This window comes from Stegostoma tigrinum, chromosome 25, assembly GCF_030684315.1.
Source record: "Stegostoma tigrinum isolate sSteTig4 chromosome 25, sSteTig4.hap1, whole genome shotgun sequence".
In the NCBI taxonomy this organism is placed as follows: domain Eukaryota; kingdom Metazoa; phylum Chordata; class Chondrichthyes; order Orectolobiformes; family Stegostomatidae; genus Stegostoma; species Stegostoma tigrinum.
Genome location: NC_081378.1, coordinates 50,719,293 through 50,746,258, shown reverse-complemented (window position 1 = coordinate 50,746,258; position 26,966 = coordinate 50,719,293). Strand labels below are relative to the sequence as shown.

Genomic DNA, 26,966 nt, shown 5'->3' with positions numbered 1-26,966 from the left:
TGTTTGGAGGGGAGCTTGTGGGTGGTGATTTTTCCCATCTATAAGCTGCCCTTGCCCTTCTAGGTGGAAATGGTCATGGGGTTGGAAGGTGTTGTCTAAGGACTCTTGGTAAATTTCTACAGTGCATCTTGTAGATTGTACACACTGCTACGGAGTGTTGATGGTAGAGGAAGTGGATGTGGCGTCAGTCAAGCGGCTGCTTTGTCCTGGATGGAGTCGAGCTTCTCGAGTGTTGTTGGAACACCAATTGTACAGGCAAATGGGGAGTATTCCATCACACTTCTTTCTTAGGCCTTGGAGGTAGTGGACAGGCTTTGGGCGGTCAGGAGGTGAGTTATTCATTGCAGTATTCCTACACTCTGACCTGGTTTGGTAGCCACAATATTCATATGGGTAATCCATTTCCTTTTCTGGTCAACGGGAAGTCCAGACTGTTTATAGTGAGGGATTCAATGAATGTTAAGGGGCTGGTTGGACATGGTCATTACCTGGTACTTGTGGCAACACAACTTGTGCCACATCAACCCAAACCTGGATATTGTCCATTTATGCCACATTTGGGCATGGACTGCTTTAGTATCTAAGGAGTTGCGAATGATGTTGAACGTTATGCAGTTGGTAACGAACATGCCTGCCACTGACCATTTATGATGGAGGAGTAGTAAATGCTTAAACAACTGAAGGTCTAAGGACTGAGGGACTCCTGCAAAAATGGCCTGGAGCAGAGTGATTGATCTCCAATACCATTTTGTCTGTCTTTTTACCAGGTGTGACTCCAACCAGCAGAGAACTTTCCTCGTGATTCCCATTGACTCCAGTTTAGTTTGGGTGCCTTGATGCAATACCCAGTGAAATGCAGCCTTGATGTCAAGCGCTGTCACACTCACCTCCCCTCTGGAATTCGTCTGTTTGTCTACGTTTGAAGCAAGGCTGTATTGAGGTCAGGAGCTCAGGGCCCTGGCAGATCCCAAACTGGGTGTCACTGAGCAGGTGCTGCTTGATAGCACTGATGACACCTTCCATCACTTTACTGATGATCGAGAGTAGAATGATGGGGTTATAATTGATTGGGTTGGATTTGTCCGGCTTTTTTGTGTACAGGACATACCTAGGTACCTTTCCACATTGTCGGATAGATGCCAACGTGTAACTGGAAGAGCTTGGCTAGGGGTCTGCTGAATTTTGGAGTGCAGCTGTTCAGTACAACTGCATCCTCCTCTTCCTGTGTAAGGACAGATGTGAAGTACTCCATTTAACATTCTACCAATATCCTCTGGCTTCCTGCACAGATTACTCTTTGTCCCTAACAGGCTTTATACTTTCCCTGGTTATTCTCTTCCGGTGATATACTTTAGAATGTCTTGGGACTCTTTATAATCTTAGCTGCCAGTGTTTTCTCATGGCTCTGGGGTTTGGCCTCCTAGTTGCTTTCTTGAGATACTTCCCCACACTTCCTTTATTCCTCTCAGGCCTCCATCATTTTGCTCCCTTTGTACCTGTTACATGCTTTTTTTCCTTTTTCTACGATAAAGTAATAAACTGTCCATCTTTACTGGACATGAAAAATGACACCCTTGAGTTTGCTCAATGCTGACATGGTTGCTGGAACATAAAATCATAATTACCACCACAGCATCACTTAGCTTCAAAATTGAAATAATAAAATGCACCCAGTGTTACATATGCATTATTTGCATATATACAGAATTGTATTACTTGAACATCCTAAAGTGCTTCGTAACAGTGAATTAGTTCTGAGAAATTTAGTGGCTAAAAGCACAAACAGCAAAGAAAATGGCCAACGTTCTCAAAATGAGCACTAAAGTATTTGGTTTTCTTTGATGCTATACTAAAATGATAGTCTGAGAAAGTACTATCAAAGGTGCTTTTCCTAATCTTATTACACTTGTTAACAAATTTATATTTCCTTTCTGAGTGGAGAGGTCAGAGTGCGAACGTTTTGGTTTAGACTTTCCTACATCTTCATAATGCCAGTGTTGAAAACCGCACCTGGGATTTCTGGGTTAGCAGGCAGAAGGACTCATTGCCTGTGTTATATCAGCCTGACTGTGCACAAAGTCTTGCTTTTTTTAAAAATTATTCAGCAGACTGACCAACTTCTCATTAGCTTCACATCTGGCACAAGCTTTATCTAGTTCACATTTAAAACGTGCAATATTATAACCAAGAAGTATCGCTAAATTCAAAATCTGATGCAATCACCATCCCTCAGTGATACAGCATTTAATGTTTTACATTGGATCCTTATCATGTATGATGTTCAAATATTGCCTCATGTTCCAGGAAACCGCAGGAAGTCATCTTCAAAACCATTGGTCTTGACTGAAGCTCAGAAACAGCTAATGGTCCATAAACTACCTCAGGTTATGCGACTGCACCTCAAACGCTTCCGGTAATTGAACTGGTTTTTTATTGGGAAACTATTACACTTTTTTACAAACTTCCTATCTAGAAGTTTTAACCATATTCTGTTTGCACGCATTTGTTTTAATTGGATTTTTCACTATATTTGTAACTTACACAATTTGTCAGTGTGTTCAGCTCTGAGTTTTTTTTTGTTATAGGTGGTCTGGTCGCAATCACCGTGAGAAGATAGGAGTACACGTGAGTTTTGACCAGATACTAAATATGGAGCCATACTGCTGCAGAGAGTTGGCAGGAGATTTTGGGTCCAACAGCTTCATATATGACCTGGCAGCTGTGGTCATGCATCACGGAAAGGGTTTTGGTTCTGGACATTATACAGCATACTGCTACAATACAGATGGAGGTGTGTGCTGTTTATACATTTGCATTGAACTTACCCAATTAGGTGATGGACAGTGTAGAGGCTGAAAACCTATTAATCTACTATACAATAAATTGAACAAAAGTAGACCCCAAGTTTCTTAATCTTATCGAATGTATATTTGTCCAGAAGTACTGAGCCCAACTCTACATACAAAGACATTCTGAGATCAACAACTTTATTTTTTAAAAAAAATACTGCTGACTCTAGGAAAGAAATGGCTGCTCTGTGGTTTCCATTTCCTCTTCCCTTATAATCTCTGCAGGTTTTATGAAACAGCACGTAGCCCAACCCTAGATCCTCCAGTGCTGATAGAAGTCACAACTGCATCCATACCATTTGTGTAATGAGAAACCTGTTGGCTCAGTTAGTTTAGTGTAGTAGATGGTTAAGGCGTGATGCTGAATAATGTTGACAGTGCGGGTTTCAGTCACTGTTACCAGCTGTGGTAGGTCACAAAAGTCCTGTCTCCTCACCTGTCCCACTTTTTTTAGATAGTGGTGCTCCTCAAGCTATCCATACCCAGACATTTTTCACTGCAGCGAAGAGAGAGGCTAGTTGTCATTTGGACTATGCCGAGTACTAAATTACATGAATAGAGGTAGAAGATGTGGCGACACTTCACAGTCCAGATCAAGAGTGAGATTTACCCATGGGCCAGTTCTTTTCTTTCCTTCAATTGTTTGAAGAATTGGCCTGTCCTCAGTTTTCAACAGTACACTACTGTACACTGAATTGTCTGTGTGCCAGTTTGTTCGTGCCATTAAGTGCAGGTTTAGTTGTGGTCCATTGCCCTGATATAAATGGAAGCCCTCAGATAAGGTGCAGAAACTTGAAAAATGACAAACAAGGGGACACATGGTGAATGAACCCTAGGAAGCATTGAGATCGGGGGACCTTGGTGTGCATATACATCGCTCCCTTAAGGTATCAGGGCGGGTATATCAAATGGTCAAGAAGGCATTTATTATACTTATTATTTTTTGAGACAGATTTTGAGTAGAGCAGTTATGCTGGAACTGTGTAAGATTTGGTTAGGACACAGCTAGAGTATTGTGCAGTTCTGGACTCCACATTCTAGGATGGATGTGATAGCACTGGAGAGGGTGCAGAGGGGATTTATCAGGACGTTGCCTGGAGATGGAGAGTTTGTTATGAAGAGATATTGGACAAACTGGGGTTGTTTTACTTGGAGTAGAGGAGATTGAAAGGGGACATGATTGAGATATGCAAAATTATGGGGCATAGGGATAGGGTCAAAAGAGACTTTGCCACTTAATGGAGAGAATCAGTGACCAAAGAACACAGATTTAAGGGAGAGGGAAGAGGCTTAGAGGAGATGTGAGGAAATGGCAAGGATAGATTACTAAAGAGGTTAGCAGTGGACAGGCAATGGTTTATATTTAAGGTTTATATTTGAAAATTTTAATTGGGAATCTGGGTCTCACTGCCAGTAAGGATGGTAGAGGCAAAATAAATATTTAGATGTGCACTCGCAATGCCAAGACATACAAGACTATGGGCCCAGTGCTGAAAAATGGTTTCAGAAGACAGGTTTTTATGAATCGCATGGATGCGATGGGCTGAAGGACTTTTTTTTCTGTGCTGTGCCTGTGACTCTATTTGCAGAATTTGTGATTAGTCTGCTGAGGGGCTCTCTTTGGTAATGTGCCTCACCCTATAAGGGGTTTGGACTGAGTGGAGCTGTGGAGATTGGTTGTATGTGGATCCTGGCTTGTCCTGGACTACTTTAGCAAGAGTCACTTGGGCTGTGGCAGCTTGAATCTGTCATTTGAGAGATGGGGTTTGTCAGTAAATTCCTGTGTTTTCCCCTTTCCCAGATACAATGGATGTCTGACAGTGGATCTTTGGAAGCTTGCCCTGTATGGGGCAACAAGCTGAAAAGAGCAAATTACTTGTTGGAAATCAGGATGCATGTTCAAAGTTATTGTAACTAATTTACTTTGTAATTGGGATTTTTGCCTCTGATAGGTTTGTGGGTCCATTGTAACGATTCTACAGTAACAATCTGCACTGTGGATGAAGTCTGTAAAGCGCAGGCCTACATCCTCTTCTATACTCACCGTCTGCCTCACAACATTAAAGTACCATCACCACCTGCCTCGCTGGGAAATGATTCACCACCAGCCTCATCCTGATTGCAGCTTGAAGTGCCATTACTTTCTTAGCAGAGCCCAAGCCTGGGGCCAGCATTGTGCGAAAGACTTTCAACCATTTTGAGGATTCTGTGGAAGGGTGCATTAGAGACATTTACACAGATGGAGCTGTAACTTTCCTTTTGAACGTGTACAGTATAGTCATAGTTTTGTAGTGTATTTTTTATCTTGCCTGAGAATTACTTGAGAGTAATTTGATTAAAAATGCTTCTATTCTCTTACGTACAGTATTGTTCTAGTAATAGCCACATGGCAGAGAGTTTCTATTTTTCATACATTTGATAGAGTGGAATTCAGAAGATGAGCTCACTGTAATGTTAACAGCTCACTCCAGTTGACAGACAATATGCTTTTTGGCAATGTATTAATGAGACTAAGTTACCTGTTCCTCATTCTTCCAACACTGAATTATATTTCTGTTATGCTTACAGATTCATTGGCTTGACTTTACAGCGATTATGTGCAGTGTTGGTTTATTAAAATTCTACTTTCCCTTTCTTTCTGCTATGTTAGGGTGGCCCTTTGTTGTACCAAACATGGTCTGGTTAAGCACATCCAGTGGAATCTGAGGAATGCCCCCTCTCCAAAACTTTAAAATGAAAAAGTAATCTTAAATGTTGTATGATTGCTGTCCTGTCTCCCTAAGTGGTAGCCTTTGTGAACTGCTATCCACATTCTGTATTCTTCCACTTTATCTTTTGATCAATTGCTAATATCTGAGAAAATTAACTTTATACAGAACCTAATTAATTACAGAAAACGTTTTGTTAACTGGCACCTATGGGACCCAAGACTGTGCCAGATAAATACTTCAGATAATGAAGAAGTCCACATAATCAATGTAAAAACACTAAGAAACATAACTCAGGAGGTATACGCATCAGTGTTGTATTTTATTTGCAGCATAAACCACTTAAATAATAATGCAACTTTGCCTTAAATAAAATTTACCACCAGAGAACCTTCTGAATCCTCAGCCTCAACTAACTACTTTGACATTGTGGTAGGTTGCAATATTTGGAGGGAAATTGACTCAGGATTGAATCGGCTGTTGATGTTTTGTGTGGCCATTTGGCTGAACAGCAAGTATATTTACATTGATGAAAATAAGTTTAAACAAAAAAAAATTGAGCAGAATAACAGAGTTAACTTCAGTAAAATACAGTAAACTGCCGGTATCACAATGTTTGCCACTTTATCGAGAGCGCTGGGCCAGTTAAAACAAAGTTTGCTGTACTGTGTTTGATCAGTGACAGTTTGGAAGTACTGACATCTGTATCCCAGAACATGGAAATGCCAGAAACAATTTCCGTAAGAAAGAACGGGTCGTGATTTGTTTTTAGGACTGACTATTGAAGACCATGACCAAGAAGACTGTGCCTTTATGCTTGTGACTTTGGAGCTCTGATGTTTTACTTGTGCAAGGGTCTTGTGTAGCTCCAGGTTAATTTTATTCCTGGGGTGAAGGAGTATGTCTGATGTGGATAGGTTGAGCAGGTTGGGCCTGTACTCTTTGGAGTTTAGAACAATGACAGATGATCTTTCTGAAACATGAGATTCTGAGACAGGATGGGCTCACTGTTTCCCTTAAAGATGAAACTGGCCCACCAGTTCCAAAACATAGGGTCTCCCAGCCAATTTTGTGGGAGAGGAGGCTTTCTTCTGAGAGTCGTTGATATTTAATTTCACAGCAATGGAGGCTGTATCTTTGAATATTTTCAAAGCTGTTTTAGGTTATTTAATTGACAAAAGGAATCTAGGACTATGAAGGGCAGATTGAAGAATAGAGCGGAGGCCACAATCAGAATAGCTATGATCTTATTGAATGTCACAGTGGGCTTGAGGGCCAAATGGCCTTGGTTTGTTTTTCATTGTGATTTCTCAGATCACTGTCTCTCACTGCTGCCTGAGACTCCTGTGCTCCTTACATGTTCCAGGCTTCTTGTGACATGTCATGGTTTAGTGCTGCCACCTGGTATTTGAAATTGGAATTGAAGTCTGCTGTCAGTGCTGATCATTTCATATATACATCACGAGTATTCATGGCTTAGGCCTGAATTCATCAAGCACACATACCAGACACAGCAGTGTGGCTCCTATAGATGGTGAATACTGTTGAGATTGACCAGCTATTATGCATGACTCTTGATTTGTCTGATCTTATTGTACCCCAGCAGCTCAACGCTGTGTCCTGAGAAATGTTGAGGACAACATGCTGTAGTAATACTTTGGTTATTTGTATTTGATGCCGTTTCGAGAGAGAGTTGAACTGAAGTTACTAAAACTTCAAAATTTGGTACTATTAATGACTACATGTGGAAATATCCTGGAAGCTACACAACTGAAACAAGCCCGTCAGTCATTCGGTGTTTAACCTGCAGACGAACAAATAAGTCTAACCATATTCCTAGCTAATCTTGAATTGTTACAATATTAGCTTCAACTAGTAATCTGGAAGAGAATTCCACAGCCTTCCACCTCCATGTAAGGAAAAAGAAAGTTGCTCCTGCCCTTTAGATTTAGATTGCAAGATTTAGATAATTTTGTATCTTGTGTTCTGTCATAGCTGCCTTAACTACTGGAAGTAGTCACCTATTTATCCTGTCCGTTCACATAATTTTAAAACACTTCTGTTTGTATTCTAGAGAGCACAGGCTGTGTCTTTTTTATTAATAGATTTGAATTCATTTCCCAAATGCAACACACTGTGCTTTAACATGTATTTATCCTGCCCACATGTATATGGTTATTTGCCACTTAAATATTTGTTGCAGTATGTTTGAACAATGCTGATTTATATTGCCCAAGTATGGCAAAACTAGACCTTTAAACTGTTTCTGACCACTATTTCCCTACATCCAGAGGCTTGTGCTCATGAATAGGGGGTGAAATTGTTGATCAGGGTTAAAACATTTTGAGAAATATGTGAAATGTGTATCATGCAGTGTAAAAGCATCAATACCTACATGTAGCTTTCTCTGCTGCACCTTGAACCTTTTCCTCCTGATTGTGTGTCAGCAGTAACAGAACCCTTGAAGTTTGCAGATATTTAGTCCATATCCGTGCCAACCGTCTACAGTAGGAATCCTGAAATTACCTGTCTCTGCATGCCTCTGTTTTCCTTTTCTCTATTGTGACCATCTTGAACCATGTTTGTTTTGTTTTAAATACCGTTCTAACCTGCACCTTGGAACAATATATCTCCTAAACATTGTAATGGAATTCAATGAAAGTTGAGTGGAAAGTCTAAACTTGAATGTAATGTACTGGAGACACTGACTCTCTTTAATGTAGAAATTATATTGCATTTATATAACATCTTTTAAAAGCAACATCCCAGCAGTAGTGTGTTTGAGTAACCTGGTTGTGAAAACCAGGACACATTTGAGGTACCCTGTGCCTTAAGAAGGCATAGTGTGTAACTTTCTTTGGAAGTTTTACAATGCTGACTGCAGATTAAAATGTTCCTTGCATGGGTCTTTATGGCCAAATTGATAGATGCTGACCCATGTTCTGGGTAAACGAGCAATAATGTATTTGCTCAACATGTAAAATTACGCAAAGGTAGCTTTGTTCCCTTTTCTTATGTACCTTTTTAATGTGCAAAACCTCAGCATAAGCCAATCACATGGTGCAGTGAGTCAATTGAGAGAACTTTTATATTTTTGGATTCTACTATTTGTGCCACTTACAAAGACAACCTAACCAGCCTACCATAATTTGAACTATTCAACATCTTTTCAAAAACTTAGATTGATTTGTTATTTTTGGTTTTAAGAACAAAGTATTGGGAAATTCTCAGCAGATCAGGTAGCATTTGTGGAAAGAATTAGTTCATATTTCAGATCTGTCAGCCATGGACCTGAATTGTCAACTCTTTCTCACCACAGACAGCCTGACCCTCTGAGTTGTTCCAGCTTTTTAGATCTTGCAGATGCTGGAAGTCTAAAATCTAAAACTTTGTTATTTTGGCAGTTTCCAAGTCTGTTGCAGTATGTTTTTGTATATAAAATACCTAATGTAAAAGATCATGCGATCTCTGATTTTTAAATTCGCTTTGGCATTCAGATACAGAAACCAGTCTTGGGGCATTTAATGTTGGTTTTGCTGTTGATCTAGTTTTCACTTGTCAGTGGATACGAACCAGACACCATAAAAATCTGCTTTAAATCATCATTATTTTTTCCATGACTGTTATTTTCCAGTCTCGTCCTGAACCCAGATCCAATTGTAAGCATCCTGTCTCGTGGCTCTAATATTTTCCTCCTTTGCTGGTCCATTTGGAAGTGAGCCTAATGTGGCTGTGAATCCACATACTCCAGATTATCGACAAATCAAGTATTAGGTTATATTTTGAAAAGCTTTTGATACTAATTTCTTAGCTAGTTCTAACTCTTCTAAAGGTACAGCAACAATATTTAATCATTACATAATCCATAATGAGCCATTTCATTTTGTGCTGTTCCACATATTGCTTCTGTTGACTGTTATACTAAAGGGTTGGTCTCCTACATTTATGAAATCTTATCAGCTTTTCCAACTGCATGCTGTGCAGAGTCCCTGGATTGCTCATAAATTGGATCACTGGCAGTATAATATTTTTCTCTCTCCCATCATTAGTTGCTGGTTGTAAAATTTCTTTAATTGTCTGTTCAATATTGTTTTCTAAAATTCAGTTTGAACAATAATGCTTTTGAGGGCTAAATATTATCTATTTTCTTTACTTAAGGTTATTACATTCTGTTGACCATGTCTCTGGGACTTTGTACAGTGAGAATATTCTATTTTTTTTACTGGACTTCAAGCAAAATACAGGGAATAGGTTGTGATCTTGGAGATGACAGAACTTTTAAAAACCTGTAAATAAGAATAGTTTATAGTTGTTCCCAAAAATTAGGCCACCTGGAAAATAAAGCAGAAAATAGAAGGTTGTCTGTCTCAAAACAGGATTTTTACAATCAACTTTTAAATTTGACCTTCTGTTTTTCAAATATGCAGATAATATCCCAGTTGAATTTCTTGCATGTGCATTAATGAACAAGTTGAGCTATGTGACATAGCATTTTATAGAGTAGAAAAATCTTCTTTCAAACCTGATTGTTAATTGACAAACTACTTGCTAGTTGTAAATTGTTGGTTGTCATAAATTAATTCTATGCAAAATTGTTACCTCAACTTCTAGATATTTTACCTCAATAAAATGACTCTTAAAAATGAAAGACAGCTATGAGCATTGTTCAGTGTTTAAATTTGATTGGAAGATGAGACACTGATATGGAACATACATCAAGTTTAAAAATAACCAATAGTGCAATGTATTCAAGTATTCACATGAAGCTGGATTGAGTAACTGATTGGATCTTACTGAAACTTTTGAACTTTTCATTAAAACTAATTTTCTATCCAGAGAATAACTGGCTGGCCAGGCCAGTGATCTATGAACCTTTTGTACAAAAATCTCCAAACAACAGAGATAATAACCAGTGCGGTCAGCTGGTGTACACCTGCCCTGAATAACATTGCAAGAGATGTGGAACTTTGAATCTCTTCTTTGTAAAGCATCTCCTCAGTAGTAATCTAGCTAGTGTTCAAAGCTGCCTGGAGATTTCAGCATTAAGGGCTGCTATCCACAAAACTAAAGCTAATGTTTGTAGATAGTTGACCCAAATTGCAGTCAGGCTGTAGAAGCCAAACCCCATCAACTGTACTGAAGTATCAGATTGGCTGACATCAAGCCTTAGGCCTTGAGTGAAGCACTCTGCAGGAGGCCAAAAGTTAATAAACAATGTGTTACAGAGGTAACTACATTCAGTTGTTTGTTAATAATAAAATTGCATACGCTGGCTGAAGGACACAAGTAAATGGATGCACATTGCTGAAAAGGCAGTGTCAGTCATTTTGTAATGATGCTTTTAAATTGCTCTCTCAAACTGATGAGACAAACAATTCACTTGTTAAAAACAAAACCTCTTCTTCCCCCTCCCCCAACACTGAATTAGTGAAAATTCACACAACCCACTCATATTTAAGTTGATTAAAAAGACTTTTAATTTAACTAGTGCTTACAAATTCAAACTCCCAATCCTCTAACATAGCATTTCAGTCTTAAATTTTAAGACTCCACCTTTCCCTTCCAGTGCTTCATGGCAGCCTATTAGACATGTGACCAGGTTACTAGTGCCCATTCCAGTCTTGTTAAAGGCATGGACCAACTCCTTATTCCTCTTGGTAAAGGACCCAGACTTGGCAGCGGGGAAATCACAAGAATTAGCAGAACTCAAGAATGGAAAAGAGGTTTATAAATCTCAGTCTGGCTGCTAGACAGGGAGCAAGTCAACTTGAGATTCAAATTTCCATCCAGAAATGCAGTTCATAAAAATAAAACCAAAACTGCAATGGAAGAACATCACACAGGTTTTTCCACTTCTTCAGGAAATCCACTGTTTACATCATGGCATTCAAGGACGATTAGAGGCAGTAACATCACAATGGAAATTAACTTGTAATTTTATTAAATTGTTTGCTGGGGAATTTAGAAGACAATCAAGAGTGCAGGTATTTGCATAAATTATATTCAATACCTCTTTCTATATAAAAAGCCTCTGCAAAATACTGGCGAAAGTAGAACTCAGGTGCATTTATTTACTCTTTCTTACAATAAAGCAGCACCCCATATGTTCCTTAAACATCAGTACCCGATTCAACTTTCTGCATTAATCCAGCAGCAGACAATTTGTGGGCAGATATCCCAACCCACTTGGAGATGCCAGTATTCAGTTATGTTCTATATTAATCCATCACTGGGCAAGTGCAAAGAGCAAGTCCTGTTAACATAAAAAAAAGTTCCTAGACACCAGAAACCTTTTATTAAAATTTTTTTGGAGTAGATGGAAATACAGGCTTATCCTCCTCACTGTCACCCTCTAAAACATGGCAAACCTAAACCTGGTCCATCATAAAACAAACTGGTAGAATGATGTAGATGGAACCATTCACACAGTGCTTGTGAGCACAGCTAAGTCAAATGATGGAGGTGCTCAGTAATCGTCCCCACGGCTCACAACTTCTTTACACGTTGGGCGAAGGAGGATGGTGTGCTCAAACTGTGCTGTGTATGAGCCTTTGATATCACACAGCGGGGGGTATGGATCCACTATACCCAGATCACAGAGATTCTTCAAGGCCATGAGGTATTTGCTCTCCCCCAGACGGTCTAGCCATCGGCGGCAGAAAGCAAGAGTCCCAAAGTTCTCATTGATAACATTCAGGAGGTGTTTAGCTCGCGGAAGTCTAAAATACAGCACAATGAACAGCATTAAGTGATCTGCTAATTAACTCTGCATTTCTCATTAGTTCAAATTTAATTGCAGGATAATTGAGGCAATCATTCAATATCAGCCCAGAAAGTCTTTATTCAGTAGTAAAATCATCTTCCAGTTCATATTTAACTACCAAATCTCTAATTTATGCCCCAAGTCTTTTCTGATCTCTGGTGTGGGGTTTCAGAGGAAAACACTAGGATAACCAAAAAAATTTCCAGTTCTAACTGCTTTCACTAATGGCTACAGAGTCCATTCTTTGGGTACAATCAGTAATTGGGACACAATCTACACTAGTTAAAGCATTTTCCTTTCCCACCCGGCTCACTGCAGTTTCTGGAAAACCTACAGCCAGTGCAATAAGAATACATTTTAGAATGCACTGTGGAACAAACTTTTATTTCAACACAACTTCCTTAATAACTTAATGATAGTTATTAATCAAACTGCCAATTTACCTAACAATTCCATGAACTTTAAGCAAAAGGCCATTTTACGCAGTGTCTGTATCACACAAAAAAAACAGTATCAGAGTAACCAAGATATTTAACAACAAAAATGACAAGTATTTGCCAGTTACACTGGTGAACTCTAGTTTCAGTGAAGTAAAAATTCAAAGCTTTCAAAACATGTCTTATTTGTATCCTTGCACCAAAATAGTGTTTAATATTTAGTGCTTTTTGGAAGGGTTACACAGAGTCAAACAGTTAACTTGATCTGGAGGCATGGCCAAATGTCAATTCTTTTAAAACAACGGAAACCCGAATTCTACAGAGTGTAATTTGTGCTCAAAAAAGCTCTGCAATTCTTGCACTGGTTTGCTAATTTTTGGTGAGCTGCTTGGAGGCTCCAGGTCTAATGTTTGAAAAGGGTCTTTAGTTTTTCCTCAAATGAAAGCATGACTCTATTTAGTCCTTTACAGTGTGCGCTATAAACAGGAACATGAAGAGTTTAATATTAAAACACAAGCCATTTATCAAGTACCAATACTGGAAGAATGCAATCATATTTAGTATAGAAATAAAAAAAAGCTACACTCGCTGAACAACAGGGATGCCTGACTAGGATGATATTACCAAGAATCCTAAACACCCGCACATCTCTATTTAGCACATCAAGGGACATAACTTTTTTTAATTAAAGAATTTTGTTGCAAATGCATGATCCCTACTGATCATCTATGCAGAATATTTATAGACCTACCTTATCGGGACATGGCCAACATCAAAATTCTTCATATAATGCGAACAGTCCATGTCATCATGAACAACTCCTTTCCCTGTGCTGCCAAAAGTCTCTATTGCATACACTTCCCCTTCCTAAATGGGAAACAGAGAAACAGTGACAAAATCTTTCAAGCTCAACTCCTCCCATTTCTGGCATGAGGAACCATTAGAGCACAAGACATTAAACCCAGTGAGGCAGCAATCCACGACCGCTGTTTGGCTAGTAGTCAACTGCATTACTGCAATTTGTGGGAAATTATTTGGAGATCATGTCAACAGGAGGCCTTTTGGTCCATTAAACCTAAATCTCCCAGTGAGCATCCAGCTGCATTTCAACTTCCCACACCTACTCACTATTTCTTTCCAACATCCATCTTTGTTAATCACTGAATATTATCACTGACTGGAGAAACTCCCGATAACTGCTTTAAGTGTACTAACATCTGAATCTCCACTGGCTACACAGGCTTTTTATATCTTATATTAATGACCCCAGTTATAAAACACTGCGACACATTGAGAGGTTGTGACAGACAAATGTAGTCTTTGTTTTAACTGGTAGGTGTTCTCAAACTTACATCTTTCAGTTTAATTCATTTACACTTCAGGGACAAATTCCTCACCTGGCACTAGCCCACCCCCTTGAGAAACTGCAGCTTTTTGTTGTATCAGGGTATCAATGAAGCAGTGGTATGAATTAGCCATGATCTGACAATGTCACAAAGCAGATTAAACAGTCCCCTCCTGCTCCTATGCAGTAGTTTTAAGGGATGCAAAAATGGCAAAAGCTAACCACTTTTTTCACCCACACAAGCGATTCTGAAGGAGACTAAGAAAAGAACTGATGAACACGCAAATACATCACATACAGAAAGTTGCAAGGCAGTAATTGTCCTAATGCTTCAGCACTGCCACCGCCTTCACAGTATACCAAAATTTGAATAAAGAATAGAATTTAATGTCCTTTACCTCCATTCTGGTGGCTTCTCCACCTTTTACAATTGGAACGGTTTTTCCTGCATGTATCCTGTACTGTCCAATGGAATGTCCATTTAAGTTGCGAATTGGTTTTACTGTTAAGGTGCAAATCAGTCAAACTTTAGAGAAGGCACACATTCTTGATGAACAATAGCATTTTTATAGCAACTTTAATATAATAAAATACCCAGGGCCCTTAACATGAGAACAATATAATAAAGTATGATGCTGGACTGAAGGAGATATTAGGATAGATAAGGGTCACCGAAGCATGTTTTACGCGTGTTTTAAAGGTGAGAAGAGAGGTGAAGAAAGTGTATTCCGGAAGTAGGGAATGTATAACAGACCAATATTACAACAGCACAGAAGAGTGGAGATTTAGAGATTTGGCAGGGTGGGGGGCAGGTGCCGTTGGGAGGTTGCAGAGAAAAGTATGACACTAGGTATCACAATTTTACAGTACAAGAGTACATTTGGCCCACAGTGCCTGCACCAACTTAGTCCCATTCTCCAGACCTGTCTCTCCAGCTCTCTAAATAAGTCAGCAAGCATAGGGGTGAAAGGAGATCTGGATTTGATAAGAATCAGGGCAGGGACGACAAGCCTTAAGTTTATGGTGGGTATAATGTGTAAGACCAGCTACACGTGTAGTAAAGGAGACACTGAATTGAGATGAGAAAGAGGTGAAGGTTGAGCAATGTTAAAGGTGGAAACAGTCTGTGTAGGAAGTCAGCAGCTCATTGAGGTCAAGCGTGTCACCAAAGGTTACAGAAAAACTGGCCTAATCTCAGGCTGTTGCCAGGAGGGGGGGATGCAAGTAGATTGTAAACAAAGTTTGAAGGTTTGTAAATGCCAATACATCAATAAACCCTCAACTACAGCAACATGACTGATCTGAAAGCAATACAAGCCTTCCAATCAGAATACATAAGAAATTTTGAGGAGTTCAATGAGGTTTCAGCTGTTATGATGGAGTTTTTCAACTACTTAGATCACAGGTTTGAGTTGAAGTGACAACAGGAATGTTACAAATGGCCTCAATTCAGCCAGCACTGAAGAAAGGGGGAAAAGAACTCCAACGTAACTCTAGAGAGTTACCACGTCCAGCTGATACCTTGATATGTTTTGCCATCAATTTCAACTTCATAGGATTCCATGACTTCCTGAATGGATTCACCAATGTCACAAAGGCGAACATCAATTCCTGCATTCTAAAACAAAGAATATTTCCAGATGAGTGACAGGTGATAATGTGTTTCTATCAAATACAACCCTTCAGACATAGAATGATCTGAGTCAAAGTGTCATTGGGTGGACTGGTAACCGGGGACTGGTTACAGAAGCTCACAGGAATCTGCCATGGTCAAGCTTTCTCCACCACTACCTCCTCTCAATCCAATTATGGTCTTCCTAGGTTCAAGTCCTGCCTGAATGCACAATGACATCCCTGAACAGTTTGACTGGAAAATATCTAAAGTGCTCCGGTCCGAAGTATTAACCAATCTGCCATCTGCTTTCAATTCAGGTTCCAAGCATTGATAATTTTTATTCCATTCCAAACATTTTATTATATGTACAGCTTACCTTGATACCGGTATTTGTAGCATCTCTAACAGCTTCTATCAGCTTGTCATATTTGGGATTAAATGCAACTGTGAAAGCACAGTCAATGATATGGCCTGTGGAAGAGAACAGTCAAATTAAGTGCCAACTCAAAATAAATTTCAGATGACTTGAAATATTTCAGAAATAAAACAAAATTTGCACCAACCATTGACGTGGGTTCCAAAGTCAATTTTGCAGACATCATCATATTGCAGCACAGTGGGGTCTCCTGCATTTGGCGTGTAGTGAGCCGCACAGTTGTTCAGGGAGCAGCCAGTCGGAAAAGCCAGGCCAGCACTCAGTCCATTCTCTTTGATCAGCTTACGGGAGCAATCTTCCAGCTTTTCACTGCAAAATCAAAGCTGGATTTTACACTTTTTTTATCCCCTCAGGAAAGTATAAAAGGCATCTCCACAGTAATTGCACACGAGGTGATCTGCACTGATTTCTGTGTCAGACAGTCCATTGGGTCAAGCTACAAAAAGTCTTCCATGAGTTCAGGAAGAATAAAGGACTGGCCTGAAACAGAATTATAAATTGTTGGAGAAACTTAGGAGGTCTGGCAGCAGCTGTGGAGAGAAAGCAGAGTTAATGTTTTGGGACAGTGATTCTTCTTCAGAAGTTCATCCAGTTCCAATTACTGTGCTGAAGGATGACTGGAGGATAGTAGGTCTCCTTCTCTGAAGGAGATGTGTGAACCAAATGCTTTATAAAAAATTAGCAACAATGCAGCAGTCACTGCTCCATATACTAACTTTTGGTTAATAGAAACAGAAAATAGGAGAGTAGGTCATTCAGCCCTTTGAGCGTTTTCTGCTTTTCAATACGATCATGGATAATTGTTAAACTTTGTACCGTGTTCCTGCTTTCTCCCCACACTCTTTAATCTCCTTAACGTTAAGAAATAAATCCAACCCCTCCATGAAAACATTCCATGTTTGGGCCTCAGCCACTCTGGGGCAGAGAATTCCAGACTCAACTTTCTCTGGGTAAGGAAATTTCTCATCTCAATCATAAATGGTCTCTGTCAGATCCTTAAACTGTGACCCTTAGGTCTAGACTCTCATTCTTTGGGAACATCTTTCCGACCTCACAATTTATAAACAACAATTTAAACTTCCGAGCTGCATGCTGGGTTTTGAATTCAAGTGTCAGGCAGATCTATACATTGATAGTTCAGCAACATAACTACTATACTTATAACCCATTAGATGTGGCATGTCATTGAGGTTAAATACAAAACAATATGATGCTCGCAGGCTACCAGTTACAAAGGAGGCCAGCAAACCAGCTGCAGACTTATTCATCCAGTTGTGACAGCATTCCCAATAAAAACATCCCTCTCTTCAATATCGTTCCACCTTAGTAAAGCCCCGACTACGTATGTTATCAATAATCTTATGCATCAGTTAAAGAAAAATGATCAGGCACAGTCAGAAAGAGTAGCCACACTTTGGCCACTGTTACAGGCTAGAAAGCATCAATAAAGTGGAGTATTAAGCTTTAGAGATTTTCTCCGTTGTGGCTGCCTCAGCAGTCAGTTAATGATTGGGCAGATCAGATGCTCACCCATTGCACTGAGTGAGAAAATCAAAGGTCTCACGGTTTCCTTCCGTGAAGGGTATTCTGAGCAAGTTGGGTCTGCACTACATGCTTCACACTCCCTTTTATGCTTATCACATAAGAAAATCAGAATTCAAGCTCTCAAACTGCTTTTGTGGAATTTGTGATTTTTGGAGTAATAGCTTTGTAACAACTACTGTACCCATTGTTTACCATTAATGGCAGGAACATTCACTTACCAAATCTCAATCATGGTCATGCCGGGCTTGAGCCAACTCCTGACATACTTGCGCACCTGTCTGTGCGCTTCCGCTGCTTGTCTGAAATCGCTCCAGATCTCTTCACTAGCCTGGTTTAATACTTTCTTCTCTTCACTAGTCATGCGCCAAGCAGAAGTACGACTGAACACAAGAAATGGTGAAGTGAACAGAATAAAGATTACGGATCTCAATAGAACTGGTCAATTATAAGCAAATACAAAAGACATTAAAAAGTGCAATATCCCAATGTTAAAACTAAATAATTTGGACACTTTCCTCCAGTTTGCATCTCGTCTGAACAGAAATTTCTCTAAAAGCTTACAAGATCATCATTGTTGAGAGAACCAGTTTACTAAACACTTCACCTTTCCAACAGACAGAAAAGATCAGTACATATTCCAAGCTAAACTATGAGTAACAAGAAAGAAATACAAAAACAAAATTTAACCAGAACATTAAAACTATCAACTTGGTCCTGAATTTCTGACATTACTATCGAAAACTTTTATCAAAGTGCAAATCATTTCAGGACACACATTTCAATTAAGTAGATCTTATGACTGACGCTCATTTTGGTCTCACTGTGGTGCCAGTCAGTACAATCAATGACTAAAGAAAAGATGTTCCACCAAATAAACCTGTACAGAGGTCAACTGCATGATACCATTAAATCAGAGGTGATCTATTCTTTAAAGCTATGACACATATTTCAGACATTGAATTAAGTAGTTCATTGAAACCACTTTATGACATGAAATCAGCAATGCTTCCAGTCAGGTATAGATCTTGTAGTGCAGAAAAAGACAGTCATACAAAAAGTATTGGAATAAATGCATTGAAAAACATAACCAATTAGGTTCAAACCTTCAGTTTTGATTTGTATAGATTTCCTGAAGAATTAGTATTATGGAATCAAATGCATCAAATCAGCTTTTTTAAAAAATGATTAGAATTTTGTTTCAGAATTAATTGTACAGGTTCAAATAAGGTTTTCTTTATTTGGGCTGTGGGCATCATTAGCCAGACCAATATTTATCATTCACCCCAACTTGTCCTCCGTAAGCTAATGGTGAGCTGCCTTCTGGAGCCACAATTTATTTGTGTAGATACACCTGTTTGGAAGGGAGTTCCAGGATTTTAAACTAATGAGAGCACGCTGGAAGAGTGTTATAGCTCTATGTCAGACAATGTGTGGCTTTGAACATTTGCTGCCCTTGTCCTTCTAGGTGATAGAGGTCAAGGGTTTGGAAGGAGCCTTGGTGAGTTCATCTTGTAAATCGTACACACTGCCACCATGCCCTGGTGATGAATGGAGTGAAGTGGTGCATAAGGTGTCAACTAAGCTTTGATAGCATGACATTCTCTTATTCCTATGGCTTTCTTACATGGAAAGCATTGCACCCTTATAAGACACTTGCCAAAGGATGAGAAATTGAAGCATTTCATAAGGAAGTAAGGCATAAATATATGAAGTCAGCAGTCAAACAAGAATAGTGAGATTTTAACTGTGTCTATACTTGAGCTGGAATTACTCACCATCAGTTCCTTTGACAGGTAACTATTCCAAGCAGTTTCATTTATTTGATGGTGCCATTCATAAATAGCCCTGTCATTTATTCAATGAATGGCAGGACACTAGAAAGCTCAGAGGAGCAGAGGGACCTTGGGGAGTTTGTCCACAGATCCCTGAAGGTGGCATAGCAGGTTAATGCGTAGTTCGGAAGGCATACGGAATGTTTGCCAAGAGCAGCAAGTTTACATGTTGGGAGCTGTACAGGACTTTGATGAGGCCACAGCTGAAGTACTCTGTGCAGTTTTGGTCACGATATTATAGGAAGGACCGGAGATTTACCAAGATGTAGCCTGGGATGAAGCAGTCCAGATATGAAGAGAGGCTGGATAAGCTCAGGTTGTTTTCTTTGGAGCAAAGAAGGTTGAAGGAGGAGCTGATAGAGATGTGTAAGATTATGAGGGACGTGGACAGGAAGCAGCAGTTCCCCTTAGGGTCAATCACAACGGGACACATTTTTAAAATGAAAGATAGGTGATTTAGAGGGGATGAGGAAAAACCATTTCACTCAGAGGGTGGAGGAGGACTGGAATGCACTGCCTGAGAGAGTAGTTGAGATGGGTAACCTCACAACATTTAAAAAGTACTTGGGTTAACACAAGGGCCTCGTGTGTGAAAATTGGACTAGTGTAGGTAGCAGTGTGTTTTTGGCAGTAAGACCCAATGGGGTCTTCTGTACTGAAAGATTTTATCATATATATAGCAACAATTGCACCATCTTATTGAACCTTCAACAACATATTCTAAGTACAAGACATCAAGCCACATTCTGAATACAAGCCTTTTGTTTGCAGTTTCTAGTGAAGACCAGCTAGCAGTTTCAGCTAGCAATAAGCATCAACAAAAATACACAGGGAAAAATGAAAGACCAAAAGGCATTTTCTGATGTAGATCAAACCAAGAGAGGTAAAGTACTTAATTTGTAAATATACATAAATGCACGTTAGTGCTTGGATGAAGCACTTACCCATCCTGTAAGGGCGGATATTCACATTCTTGCCCTTTTAGAAAAGCGCCGGAAGGGAAAAGCTCACAAATCGGAATGGAAGGAGGATCTGTCTGAACCTTTGCTGTTCAAAGATGAAAGCATCTTAAGATATATAGACTAACAGTGCTATAAAACAAGGTTCATTAAACTGTCTCATTAGAGGATCAGGCAGCTATTTGGCACTTCAAGCTGTCATTTAACTTCTTCATGTTTGGTTTGTTCCTTAACTCAAGATTCCACAAACCTTACAGTCAAATTTTAAGCTTTCTTTAAATGGGAGTCTGACATTTGCAAAGGACTCCCAGTCTTAGCAGCATTTTTTGACAGAGTTCCAAAGTTCTTCTACGCTTTGTGCAGAAATATGTTTCCTGCTCAAACATTCAGGATAACTCCCTTTGTTCTGGAGTCCTGCACCAAAGGAAATGGTTTCTCCATCTGCTTTGAACAAATCCTTTAATCATGTCTCACACCTTGAAATTAGATTACCCTTCTCACTCCAGAGTCCACAAAACAGACTAGTAGTCCAAGTATCATTCTGGCGAATCTGAACTGTAACCTATCCAAGATCATCATTACCCTTCCAAGGTGAGGTTTAATAGTATTCCAGATGAGGTTTAACCAAAATTTGGTATGGCATTCACCTCTTCGTATTCCAGCCTTTTGTAATAAAAGCCAACATTCTGTTGTCATATTGATTTTTTTTTTAAAAACTGTCCACTAGCTACAAGCAACTTCAATTCTGGATCGGAGATAGTAGGAACTGCAGATGCAGGCGAATCTGAGATAGCAAGGTGTAGAGCTGGATGAACACAGCAGGCCAAGCAGCAGAGGAGCAGGAAGGCTGATGTTTCAGCCGAGACCCTTCTTCAGAAAATGAAGAAGGGTCTAGGCCTGAAACGTCAGCCTTCCTGCTCCTCTGATGCTGCCTGGCCTGCTGTGTTCATCCAGCTCTACACCTTGCTATCTCAGATTCTGGATGTCTCCGCTTCTCCACAATCTTGAGCTTCTGACTATTTCAAGAATGCCCTGATTTCTATGTTCTCTTTCTCAGTTCTAATTGTCGGCAAGTGAGAGCTTGCCCAACGAACACCATCTGCCAGAGTTTGAACCACTTAATTTATTCATGTCTCTTGCTCAGCTCCCATTCACATGGTGTACTTGAGCCCCATCTCAGCTTCAGCAAGAAGGTGAATAAATGGCTCTGTTGCTTCATCTAATTCACTAACAAAAAGCTGCCCCCCACCCCACCAGCATTATATTTAAGAAGGGAGATAGAAATGCCCTGGAAGTAAAGGGTGTCAGCTGGCAGTAGGAATAAAGTATACAAACACTTAAAAAAGCAAAATTCACGAATAGCCAAACAGGTCTTAAAAAGAAATTCTTGTTGATTCCTCATTGCCATTGGCGAGCATATTGCAGTGGATCTAGTTTAGCTTGATTTACAGAAGGCCTTTGTAAGATGGCTTATGAGTCAAATGAATGTCAGAGCACGCGAGAACAAACAGCAGAACAGATTGCTAAACAGAAAACAAGCAGCAGGGGTAAGGGCAGCAATACAGAAAGATAGAAGGTAGGATGTGGGGCCGATAAGGATCCATACTGTTCATGATGTATATTAATGATGCAGACTTTGAAGTTAACAAAAACAGTTTTTAAATGGGAAGCAGGAAAGACCCAATGCTCACAAGGACTGCAATAAATTACAAGGTGAAATTAACAAGCATACAAAATGACAATCTAATTTCATAGAAGGGAAGTGCCAATTGTTTTCACAAAACCACACAGGCGTACAGAGCAAGAGAAACTTGCAACATCTTACTGAGACAGTCCTCTAAAATAAATTACGAGTATGTGACAATACAAACATTTAAAAAGATGCCGCATACAATAACTACATTCTATAGAGAATATTGAACAGGAAGCATCACCTTCTGCCAAGAGAAATAAAATTGCACATTACTTAGAAATTATGAATTTAAATGGGGTCAAGAAGTTCAAGGATCCAGGAGTACCAATGAACAAATCTGCTCAAATAAGGTCTAAGGTCAATAAGGTCAGTTAGTGCAAGTAAACCTTTTTTGGGTTTGAGAGGAAAGGAATTACCAAGTGAGGTTACTCATACTTTTTGTCATACACAAGCAGGAATAATGCACAGTACTAGGGTTAAAGAGCTGGGGTGAGTGCAGAAGAAATTTACAAAGATAACAGAAATGCAAGGTTATATCCAGCAGGAAAGGATGATCGGGCTGAAAACAAAGGATTATGGAAAGATTTGCTGAGCATAGACACTGTTTCCACTTGTGGAGAAAAACAAAACTAAGAACCAATAAAAAGATGCGATCAAGAAAACAAACAAGCAGATCAGGAAAAAACACATTTACCCCTAATGTAATGACACTGTGGAATAATCTACAGCTACAGGGAGTAGTTGAGACAAACACTATAGACCTATTTAGGGAATGGCAAGAGTAGCCCACAAGGAAAAAGGAACAGAATGTTATATTAATAGAATTTGATGAGGGAAGGCCTTTGGAGACAAGTAGAGAATAAATACCAGCAGAAATTGTTTCAACAAAATTGCCCACTTTTGGGCTGAACACTTCCTGAACTGCGACGACACCTTGTTCAAAGTATTCAAAACCCACTCACGTCCTTTCCTCTTTTTCTTTTTCTTCTTTTTTTTGCCGGCGGAGTTTTCACCTTCACCATCTCCTTCTGTTGGCGACAGATTTTAAATCAACAGGTGTCTTTAACTTTAATGTAAAGAAGGCATGCAACACAAGTTCCTTTTCTTCAACATTTGACTTGCCTTCTTCCCCATCTTCCTCTTTTTCCTTGTCCTCGAGGACCTGCTTTTCCAGCTGTTTTGTGACATCATCAGTTCCTGCAGATTCCTTTTCACATTCATTCTGCACTCCTTTAAAAAACAAGTTTTAAATGTTACAGACTACAGCAGCTGGAAAGGCGAAAAACATTTGATGCTTGCAACCAACAATCGGAAGCACATTCCATTTATTGCTGCACATTTATAACTCTCAGCCAGCAAGCAAAAACATCCCACCACTGTTCAACCTGTGACATAAAAACAAAGGATATTGGCAAAGGTGAGGCGGCGAGGGGGTCGGGGGGGGGGGAAAGAGACGAGGAGGCGAGGGGGTCGGGGGGGGGGAGAGGCAAGGGGGTCGGGGGGGGGAGAGGCGAGGGGGTCGGGGGGGGGGAGAGGCGAGGGGGTCGGGGGGGGGGGGGAGAGGCGAGGGGGTCGGGGGGGGGGAGAGGCGAGGGGGTCGGGGGGGGGGAGAGGCGAGGGGGTCGGGGGGGGGGAGAGGCGAGGGGGTCGGGGGGGGGGAGAGGCGAGGGGGTCGGGGGGGGGGAGAGGCGAGGGGGTCGGGGGGGGGGAGAGGCGAGGGGGTCGGGGGGGGAGAGGCGAGGGGGTCGGGGGGGGGAGAGGCGAGGGGGTCGGGGGGGGGAGAGGCGAGGGGGTCGGGGGGGGGAGAGGCGAGGGGGTCGGGGGGGGGAGAGGCGAGGGGGTCGGGGGGGGGAGAGGCGAGGGGGTCGGGGGGGGGAGAGGCGAGGGGGTCGGGGGGGGAGAGGCGAGGGGGTCGGGGGGGGGAGAGGCGAGGGGGTCGGGGGGGGGAGAGGCGAGGGGGTCGGGGGGGGGAGAGGCGAGGGGGTCGGGGGGGGGAGAGGCGAGGGGGCTCGGGGGGGGGAGAGGCGAGGGGGCTCGGGGGGGGGAGAGGCGAGGGGGCTCGGGGGGGGGGGAGAGGCGAGGGGGCTCGAGGGGGGCGGGGGCGAGGGGGGCGGGGGCGAGGGGGGCGGGGGCGAGGGGGGCGGGGGCGAGGGGGGCGGGGGCGAGGGGGGCGGGGGCGAGGGGGGCGGGGGCGAGGGGGGCGGGGGCGAGGGGGGCGGGGGCGAGGGGGGCGGGGGCGAGGGGGGCGGGGGCGAGGGGGGCGGGGGCGAGGGGGGCGGGGGCGAGGGGGGCGGGGGCGAGGGGGGCGGGGGCGAGGGGGGCGGGGGCGAGGGGGGCGGGGGCGAGGGGGGCGGGGGCGAGGGGGGCGGGGGCGAGGGGGGCGGGGGCGACGAGGGGGGCGGGGGCGACGGGGGGGGCGGGGGCGCGGGGGGGGTGGGGGCGAGGGGGGTGGGGGCGAGGGGGTCGGGGGCGAGGGGGTCGGGGGCGAGGGGGTCGGGGGGGTGGGGGCGAGGGGGTCGGGGGGGTGGGGGCGAGGGGGTCGGGGGGGTGGGGGCGAGGGGGTCGGGGGGGTGGGGGCGAGGGGGTCGGGGGGGTGGGGGCGAGGGGGTCGGGGGCGAGGGGGTCGGGGGGGTGGGGGCGAGGGGGTCGGGGGGGTGGGGGCGAGGGGGTCGGGGGGGTGGGGGCGAGGGGGTCGGGGGGGTGGGGGCGAGGGGGTCGGGGGGGTGGGGGCGAGGGGGTCGGGGGGGTGGGGGCGAGGGGGTCGGGGGCGAGGGGGTCGGGGGGGTGGGGGCGAGGGGGTCGGGGGGGTGGGGGCGAGGGGGTCGGGGGGGTGGGGGCGAGGGGGTCGGGGGGGTGGGGGCGAGGGGGTCGGGGGGGTGGGGGCGAGGGGGTCGGGGGGGGTGGGGGCGAGGGGGTCGGGGGGGGTGGGGGCGAGGGGGTCGGGGGGGTGGGGGCGAGGGGGTCGGGGGGGTGGGGGCGAGGGGGTCGGGGGGGTGGGGGCGAGGGGGTCGGGGGGGTGGGGGCGAGGGGGTCGGGGGGGTGGGGGCGAGGGGGTCGGGGGGGTGGAGGCGAGGGGGTCGGGGGGGTGGAGGCGAGGGGGTCGGGGGGGTGGAGGCGAGGGGGTCGGGGGGGTGGAGGCGAGGGGGTCGGGGGGGTGGAGGCGAGGGGGTCGGGGGGGTGGAGGCGAGGGGGTCGGGGGGGTGGAGGCGAGGGGGTCGGGGGGGTGGAGGCGAGGGGGTCGGGGGGGTGGAGGCGAGGGGGTCGGGGGGGTGGAGGCGAGGGGGTCGGGGGGGTGGAGGCGAGGGGGTCGGGGGGGTGGAGGCGAGGGGGTCGGGGGGGTGGAGGCGAGGGGGTCGGGGGGGTGGAGGCGAGGGGGTCGGGGGGGTGGAGGCGAGGGGGTCGGGGGGGTGGAGGCGAGGGGGTCGGGGGGGTGGAGGCGAGGGGGTCGGGGGGGTGGAGGCGAGGGGGTCGGGGGGGTGGAGGCGAGGGGGTCGGGGGGGTGGAGGCGAGGGGGTCGGGGGGGTGGAGGCGAGGGGGTCGGGGGGGTGGAGGCGAGGGGGTCGGGGGGGTGGAGGCGAGGGGGTCGGGGGGGTGGAGGCGAGGGGGTCGGGGGGGTGGAGGCGAGGGGGTCGGGGGGGTGGAGGCGAGGGGGTCGGGGGGGTGGAGGCGAGGGGGTCGGGGGGGGGGGAAGAGAGGCGAGGGGGTCGGAGAGAGGCGAGGTGGTCGGGGGGGGGGGGAGAGAGGCGAGGTGGTCGGGGGGGGGGGGGGAGAGAGGCGAGGTGGTCGGGGGGGGGGGAGAGAGGCGAGGGGGTCTGGGGGGGGGGGAGAGAGGCGAGGGGGTCGGGGGGGGGCGGTGAGGGGGTCGGGCGGGGGCGGTGAGGGGGTCGGGCGGTGAGGGGGTCGGGGGGGGCGGTGAGGGGGTCGGGGGGGGGCGGTGAGGGGGTCGGGCGGGGGCGGTGAGGGGGTCGGGCGGGGGCGGTGAGGGGGTCGGGCGGGGGCGGTGAGGGGGTCGGGCGGGGGCGGTGAGGGGGTCGGGGGGGCCGGTGAGGGGGTCGTGGGGGGAGAAGGGCAGAGTTGGAGGGGACCATGACGGAGATTGAGTTCTCGCCGGTCTGACTGTCCCGGGAACCCACGCTAGGCCCAGGCTCCCTTCCTGCGACCGAACTCCGCTCCTTACCGCTCTTGCCCTTCCTCTTCTTCTTCTTTTTCTTCTTGGTGCTCTCCTCAGTCACCTCATCGTGCGGGACACCGTTCAGCAGATGCGGGCTATCGGCCGCTCCCTCGCCGCCGCCTCCGGCCTCTAGCAGCACCGCCTGCTCCGCCATCTTGGCCCGGGCACCGAGGGCGCATGCGCCGTACGGGGCTGTAGAAGGAGCTGCGCCTGACGTCAGCAGACTGCACCAATCGTCTGTGAATTACGGTAAGGAGGGGTGGCACCGTAAACCTTGTCGTAGAGGGTCCAGTCATTCGGCCATTGATAGCATCAAAGGGAATTGGTTACAGTATTTTCTAGGGAATCTCAGAATGACCAAAAAATTGGTGGCAAAATTAGGAATATAACGAAAGATTTCATCAGTGCTGGGATTTCGAAGGCATTCCAGATTCAGGGTTTATATTGGAGAGCAAGGCCAACAGTGGGACTATATATGGGGATGACAGACTGCCTCAGTCCCATACAAATCACCTCTCTCGTCTTGAACAAACATTTGTGGAGAACACAATCATCTGGAGGATGATTAAACATCTCTTACCGCATTGGATCCAAATGGGTAGCATGGTGGCTC

The 26,966-nt window shown here is 44.4% G+C and overlaps 2 protein-coding genes across 2 annotated transcripts in view; one reads left to right on the top strand and one right to left on the bottom strand.

Moving 5' to 3' along the window:
• The window catches only part of usp44 (ubiquitin specific peptidase 44), a 41,626-nt gene extending 31,426 nt beyond the window's left edge, over nucleotides 1-10,200 (top strand). The window contains exons 3-5 of the mRNA XM_059654737.1: nucleotides 2,305-2,413; nucleotides 2,586-2,791; nucleotides 4,802-10,200. Of these exons, the coding sequence (XP_059510720.1) occupies nucleotides 2,305-2,413; nucleotides 2,586-2,791; nucleotides 4,802-4,968 (482 nt within the window). The 3' untranslated portion in view covers nucleotides 4,969-10,200. The remainder of the gene's footprint in view (nucleotides 1-2,304; nucleotides 2,414-2,585; nucleotides 2,792-4,801) is intronic.
• An 810-nt stretch (nucleotides 10,201-11,010) lies between these two features.
• On the bottom strand, nucleotides 11,011-26,542 carry metap2a (methionyl aminopeptidase 2a). The gene is made up of 11 exons (XM_048553747.2): nucleotides 26,360-26,542; nucleotides 23,305-23,412; nucleotides 23,145-23,210; nucleotides 20,475-20,577; nucleotides 17,917-18,078; nucleotides 16,281-16,462; nucleotides 16,094-16,188; nucleotides 15,624-15,720; nucleotides 14,501-14,604; nucleotides 13,509-13,624; nucleotides 11,011-12,276 (listed from the first exon to the last, which is right to left on the bottom strand). The coding sequence occupies exons 1-11, from the start codon at nucleotides 26,505-26,507 to the stop codon at nucleotides 12,024-12,026; spliced, it is 1,434 nt and encodes a 477-aa protein (XP_048409704.1). The 5' UTR covers nucleotides 26,508-26,542; the 3' UTR covers nucleotides 11,011-12,023.
• Between the last annotated feature and the right edge of the window lie 424 nt (nucleotides 26,543-26,966).